The sequence below is a fragment of the Protomyctophum parallelum genome, assembly GCF_964188405.1.
Source record: "Protomyctophum parallelum genome assembly, chromosome: 17".
NCBI classification, from domain to species: Eukaryota; Metazoa; Chordata; class Actinopteri; order Myctophiformes; family Myctophidae; genus Protomyctophum; species Protomyctophum parallelum.
The window spans coordinates 26,740,022-26,746,555 of NC_139719.1; the positions used below are offsets into that span (position 1 = coordinate 26,740,022).

Sequence of the window (6,534 nt, forward strand, 5' to 3'; positions counted from 1 at the left end):
TCTGTGCAGGCTATGAATATCACGTGTGCCGTTTGTGAATAAAGAACCGATGTTGTGCTAATGTGAGGTGAGTTGTGATTGCCATTGCAGTGTCAGCTGAGTTGTGTGGTTAACTGTGATATCATGCCTGCTTTGTGGGGCTGGGCCCTTCAGCACCATGCTGTAAAGATCTACTGTATGTATCCCTCTCTGATGAATGATACTGACTACTGAGCTACTTCTTCAAGAACATGCATGAAAACATGCACTGTACTGAAAGCCCTATACATCATACAAAATAGAAAGCCAATAGACTACAGTATGTATGAACATATTCTGTAATATAGGTGAATGGATAGAAGAACTCCTTAATCCACTGTCATTCATTGTGCCTGAGATAAATTGACGTAATCGCTATTTCAGCCATCAGCAGCCATGTGTCTTGTTCAAGTGAACTTAATCAAGACACTAATCTCCTTGCTCCCTATCATTTTATAAAATGCTGTCTGTCATCATCTTATCATATTGTATGTACCGGTAGTTATAATTTAAAAGGAAATCGGTGAGAGAAACAAAACAGCAATTTTTAAAGAAACATTGTAGATAAAGTTGAGCATGTCTAATTCAGGTGCCTGTAAGGCCCCAAGTCATCATATTAAACACTCAAACCCTCTAGACTTGGACCATTCTACACCAAATCTCTTTGCCGATCTACAAGCTTACAACGCATCGCATTGCTGGGGATCAAGTGGTTAAAATGTGACAGCAAACAAATTCAAGAAGACCTTCGATCACAGATGAGGATGAGGAGACGGTAGAGGTTGAGAGTGACCACCAGGAGGTTCTTGAACGTGTAGAAGATGAGCATCTGGTGGACCACCTTGAAGTACACCATGACGGTGAGCCGGACCACCAGGAAGGGCCCGTCCTGGATGAACAGAGCCTCCAGGATGCTCCAAAGGTCGTTTCTGAGGCGGGAGAAGACAGGGGAGCCACCAGCCTCTGACTGATCACCAGAAGGAGTCCACAGTGCTGTTGTGTTGGATCAAAACAGATAGAGATTAGAGACACGTGGTTTAAAATGGTTTCATGTGGTGCCATGGACGAACTAACATAAGCACGTTGACCTCATTGGACTGTACCTGAGAGATGGAGTGGGAACTGCAGCATAGACCAAGTCCATACTGCCATGACAATGTACACCACGGTCAAGCTGTTGTCCCTATACGCACGCACGCACGCAGGTGTCAGGCACGCACGCACACACACACACACACACACACACACACACACACACACACACACACACAAACGACACATTTCACTTTATTTGTTTCATCCATCCATCTCCTTATCTCCATTCTCCTCTAATGTTCAGCCATACATGCTTTCTCACTTTATCCACTCCCATTCTCCAACCAACCTGATGTCAGACCAGTATTGGAAAGGATGACACCCAGCATGTCCGTCTATTAATTCACTCATTCACCCACGTGACCCACCCAACCATCCGTCCATCCATCCATCCATCCATCCATCCATTAATTTATTAATTCTCCCATCCTTCCCTTTGCTCCCCGCTTGCTCCCTCCTTTCTTACTTGACGTCAGAGAGGGTTTCGGATTTGAACTCCAAGATATCGGATGCGGTGCCAACGAAGATGAGCAGCAGCTGGGAGAGCTGGTCTCTGGACAGCTCTCCGTCACTCGGCAGTAGCCATTTACCCAGGATCAGTAAGAACAGCAGCATCTGATGCAGGCCCAGGATCCATGCATTGGCACACACTGAGGAGAAGGGGTTTACTCCCTGAAGGTGAACAAAATGGTGAGGTAGAAAATAAATCAATACATTAAAATATCATCTGTGATCATTACATTTGGTGTAAGAGTATGATCCTGGTTTAGGAGAGTGGGCTTATTATTATGACCAAGATTATGAAATAGAATAGAAACCAACAGCATCTGGTGCAAGCCTAGAATCTAGTCATACATTATTGCGGAAGACTGTATAATAGAATGCAAGGAAAATGAGTATGGTTTAGCAATAAAGATACAATGAAGCATCTTGAAACATCAGTTAATGAACATCCGCACTGTATTGTGATTTAAGGGTTCTGTATCAATATGGAAAATGTCCTAGGGAAAAACCTAAATGTTTTAATTTGAATTATATTGTGACTTGGGACTTTGCTTGCACTGGCTTTTTTTTTGCAAGTGGAGTGTGTGCCGTAGTAAATGACACAGTAACACAGAAAAGCAGGTACAGTAGCTGATAACTACCACTTAGTGTTATTTATTTAACTGATGTTGTTTCCTCTAAGGCTAATCCAACAATCAGTCACAATCTGTCTGCATTCTGCCAGTTCTGCCTATTTTGGGGCAGGCACATTGGCATGAGACATGCTTCGAATTTGTGAATTGAACATTTCTGGAGGTGAAGTGGTGTGTTTGTGAACGTGTGTGTGTGTGTGTGTGTGTGTGTGTGTGTGTGTGTGTGTGTGTGTGTGTGTGTGTGTGTGTGTGTGTGTGTGTGTGTGTGTGTGTGTGCGCGCGAGTGTGTGTATACGCACATGTGCATAGAATTTCAAACCAACTTTCACACTCTATGAGTTCCAGTTTAAGTACAGCTGTTCCTCTTTTTGCGGAAAAATTGTATCACAGCCATAAATCTACCTGTAATCAACTCAAAGGACTTTCTGAATATAGACAAACAAAATATTCTCATTTGATATAAAATATCTTTCCAAAAAGACGTTTGTGACACAGTGTGTTCTTCTCAGCTTGTAATTGTTTTTATTAAGGGCGGGCTGTTTCATTAAAACACAGTAAGCTCTGTGAATATGCTTGTAGTTATGAGGGGAAAACACACCCACAGACTTACAACAGGCCCTTTGAGGTGAACCGGCATTACAAACACATTGCAGGAAAAGAGCCCCACTGTCTAGACGAGAGAAGGCATGGAAAAGCTGAACTGTGAAAAGAAAATCTGAATAACTGAACATGGGCTTCAAGACCTCAGTGGAACTGAAGAGGTCTTCTATCCCGGCAAACAACATATATATTTTGGTGGAGAAAACACTATCCTTGCCGTAGTCTTTACAAATCCAGTCTGTGAAAATATTGACATTTTTTCAGTTAAGGATTTCATATCAGACTGATGGATTTAACCTTTAGAAATAGACTATTTGAAATTCACTTTGGTTGAGAATGGTGAGGCTTAATGTGGATTCATTTCATTTGATTTGTGTCATTTTTTGGGTCAAGTGATTCATGATGGGGGGGTTAGGTTAGGCAATGAAATACTACTAGGACAATGTCTGCTGTGTTTTCTTACTAATGTATTGAAGTGGACTGAAACAGATTGCTATCCCGTTTAAACAACGAGTCAGATCGATGAATCTGAACTTACCTCGCTGCCATTGGCCCTCTGTTGATTGAGTAGGCCCACAATGTTATCATGTGAACTAAGATCATTACACTATAGAGAATGAGAGAGAGATACAGTACTGTAACAGAGTAATAACAGTATTGAATAATATTCATTTGCAGCTGTTATTATACTTCAGTATGTAGACTAGATAATGCAGCCATATGTAAAGTAATAAGAGAAAATACTAATAGAATATAATAATAAGTGTTACACTTGTGTCACTGGATTTGTTTTCTTCATGATGAAGTTGTATAATCCATAGTGATGGAATGATGCTGATGAGAAACAGGAATATAGCTGGAGAGAACCTAGAGGGGAATGGAACAAACAGCATAACCTTCAACAAACTGTGTGCGTAATTTTTAGGTCAGACCCTCATACCTGTATTGCTAGAACTGACTCCTATTAGCCTACATTTATTGGATATTATGCCCTCATGGGATACAGAACATGTGCTTGTGGCCTGGGCCAGTTTAGCGGTCCAGGCACCTTGGCTGGTAATCCAGCATGACAGTGTGTCGCGTGTTCGGGTCCCGATCCCGACAAACTTTACTGTGTGTCTTCCCCCCATCTCTCTCCCCGTTTCCTGTCTACCTTACTGTAATCTATCAATAAAGGATAAAAAGCACAAAAGAAGAAAACGTGCTTGTAACTATTTTCCGTCATACGGTCGGTCGGTCACGCCTCGTGACATCACGTGTCTATATATATGGCCACGCCTCGTGGCATCACCCCTCCATATATGGTCACGCCTCGTGACACGTCACGCCACCATATATGGCCATATATGAAGATCACAATGACACTGACCTCATCAAACCCTGGATAGCCATACATGGAGAAGACTGGATCATCACCTAGATCTGCATATATGGAACCGGCCAGCAACTCTACATCTGACGTCAAACCTCAAACCCTTAGATCTGACCTTGGAGCTGACCTGTTCTGACATTCCATATAGTTGCTCCCTCCCCACCCGTCCTTCCTCTTCGATGTGTCCCTTTTGACTGATACCTGTCCATTCAAACTCTAGACGGGCCCACCCAAAAGTTATTAGTGCAGCTGCACCCGGCAGCCGGCGTAAACTACAGTTTTCAACAGGCCCGAAAATTAAGGCCTGGCCCTACTTGAACCCTCATCAAACCCTATACACTCAAGACACTGCCCCCGCTACCACCCTTAGATCTCCATATATGTTCTAACATTCCATATGTTAATCTGACCTCATCAAACCCTGTACACTCAAGACACTGCCCCCGCTGCCATCCTTAGATCTCCATATATGTTCTGACATTCCATATGTTAATCTGACCTCATCAAATCCTATACACTCAAGACACGCTCCATATATGGCCAGACCTAATCATACCATGTACACTGAAGACACTGCCCCCGCTGCCACCCTTAGATCTCCATATATGGAGCTGACCTGTTTATATTAAATGAATACCATGTAAACGGCTGAGGGATAGTGAATAGAGACAAAGATTGGCTGTTACAGTGGGCAATAATTTAATCAAATGCTCAATGAAACCACAAACTATTTGGTTACTCATTGATTTGAATCTGCCATAACATTATTTTCGTTTGTCCTGCCCTTCATTGAAATTGATTAGGGTTATTTCATTTACAAAGAGAAAAATAAGCAGCTTTATGATCATTTAAAGCATGTATTTTAGTCAATCAAATTATTGAAATCATAGGCCTAAAACCCATTATGACTCTTCACATATTATTATTAATTAACACAGCCTTTACCCATAATACTTGATTTAAGACAATACTTGTATAATCATTTCACTTTCATTCACTTTAATTCCCCCCCCAAAATCAGCTTCTGCAAGTTAAAGATGGATTTCATCTAATCAGTTTGAGTTTATTATTCTGTTCTTTAGAAACTTGCAGAAGCTGATTTCATCTGAATGCCAGATGTTTATTTAGCTATAGGCTATTTAGCATATTTCATAGTTTAGAGTCTTTATTTAAGCTTTATTGTGTTGAGTGCTTATAGCCTAAATCAGTGCATTCTTGGATGGTGTTTCAGAGAGTTATGAGTTAAATGCATTGTCAAAGAATGTGTTGATATATGTGTTGATATATTAAAAAGAACATACTTTTGAATACAAGACAATTTTAAGAATGTTGTTGTTGTTTTTTACACTGACTTTCACTTTGTAGTGGAGTAGCCTAATATGACCAGGACTCCAGGAGTAGGCTATAAGTAGTAAGTAGGCTACAATAATGGGATGGGTCATGTAATTGTAAATGAAACGTGTATTTAATTTTAAACACAGCCTACCATTTGTAATCCTTCCCCTTTCTTCTCTTCAGTGTAAGGAACATCTCAGCCACCTGGGGTAAGAAGAGGACGGTCAGAAGCCAGTAAAGACTGTTTTTCGTCACCCATACCACTCCAAATACCCCTAGTAATGACACCAGAATAAAGAGACACCGCGTCACCACCGCACAAAAAAACTGCACGAGATTCATAATTGATACGAACTAGCCTACAGTGCGTAAAACCCCTCGAAATGCAGCTGTCGGTGTCAAAGTCAAAGACATTATAGGCTTGCGCTCATTCTGATCTGTTTTAATGATGCACTGCTTGGGCATGGGGATTCGAGAAGAAAAAAGTTTGGGCAAATGGGCACGCCCATAAACTCTGAACCGGCCCGGCTAAACAATGTGGTCACTGTGAGGTCAGCATGCTGCTGACACCCACCATCCCAGAACAAATAGTATATTAATTAATGAAACATGCGTTCACGTTGGACATACGCATTCCAACTCCAATATCTTTTATTTTTGCTTTAATAGGCTATATAATAATATATGAAAGTCTTTTAAGATTATCAGCATTAGATGGAAAAGACCCCATACCCCAAGAGGGACATCTGCGCTGTGATTGGTTAATTTATTGTTAGGCAACCGCTGGGCAATTTACATGCAGCGACGAAAAGGAAATAAAAGTGAATATCGTCTCTGGCGGCTCCGTCTTTTGAGCTAATTTAGAACTTCCTGTCTGAGAGCTAGCTAATTTAAGACATCCGGTTGCCTTCAGAATAAAATAAGGTTATTTAATTAATAATTATTACATTACATTATTAGTATTATTATTACATTACA

The 6,534-nt window shown here is 41.1% G+C and overlaps 1 protein-coding gene across 1 annotated transcript; it reads right to left on the bottom strand.

The window, feature by feature from the left end:
• Positions 1 to 523: 523 nt before the first annotated feature.
• LOC310874267 (transmembrane protein 26-like) lies at positions 524 to 5,974 on the bottom strand. Its single transcript, XM_083786997.1, has 6 exons — positions 5,708 to 5,974; positions 3,620 to 3,716; positions 3,388 to 3,456; positions 1,580 to 1,785; positions 1,122 to 1,201; positions 524 to 1,011 (listed from the first exon to the last, which is right to left on the bottom strand). Exons 1-6 carry the CDS (start codon positions 5,896 to 5,898, stop codon positions 755 to 757), a joined length of 900 nt encoding a protein of 299 aa, XP_083643123.1. The 5' UTR covers positions 5,899 to 5,974; the 3' UTR covers positions 524 to 754.
• Positions 5,975 to 6,534: the final 560 nt, after the last annotated feature.

What these genes read in the sequence shown, in the direction of transcription:
- LOC310874267 (XM_083786997.1), bottom strand. Translation starts at nt 5,898, where the DNA reads ATGAATCTCGTGCAGTTTTTTTGTGCGGTGGTGACGCGGTGTCTCTTT. An exon ending in ACAAATCCAGTGACACAAGT is followed by an intron (nt 3,457 to 3,619) that starts GTAACACTTATT and finishes CATTCTCTATAG; the next exon opens with TGTAATGATCTTAGTTCACA. An exon ending in GTTCCCACTCCATCTCTCAG is followed by an intron (nt 1,012 to 1,121) that starts GTACAGTCCAAT and finishes CCAACACAACAG; the next exon opens with CACTGTGGACTCCTTCTGGT.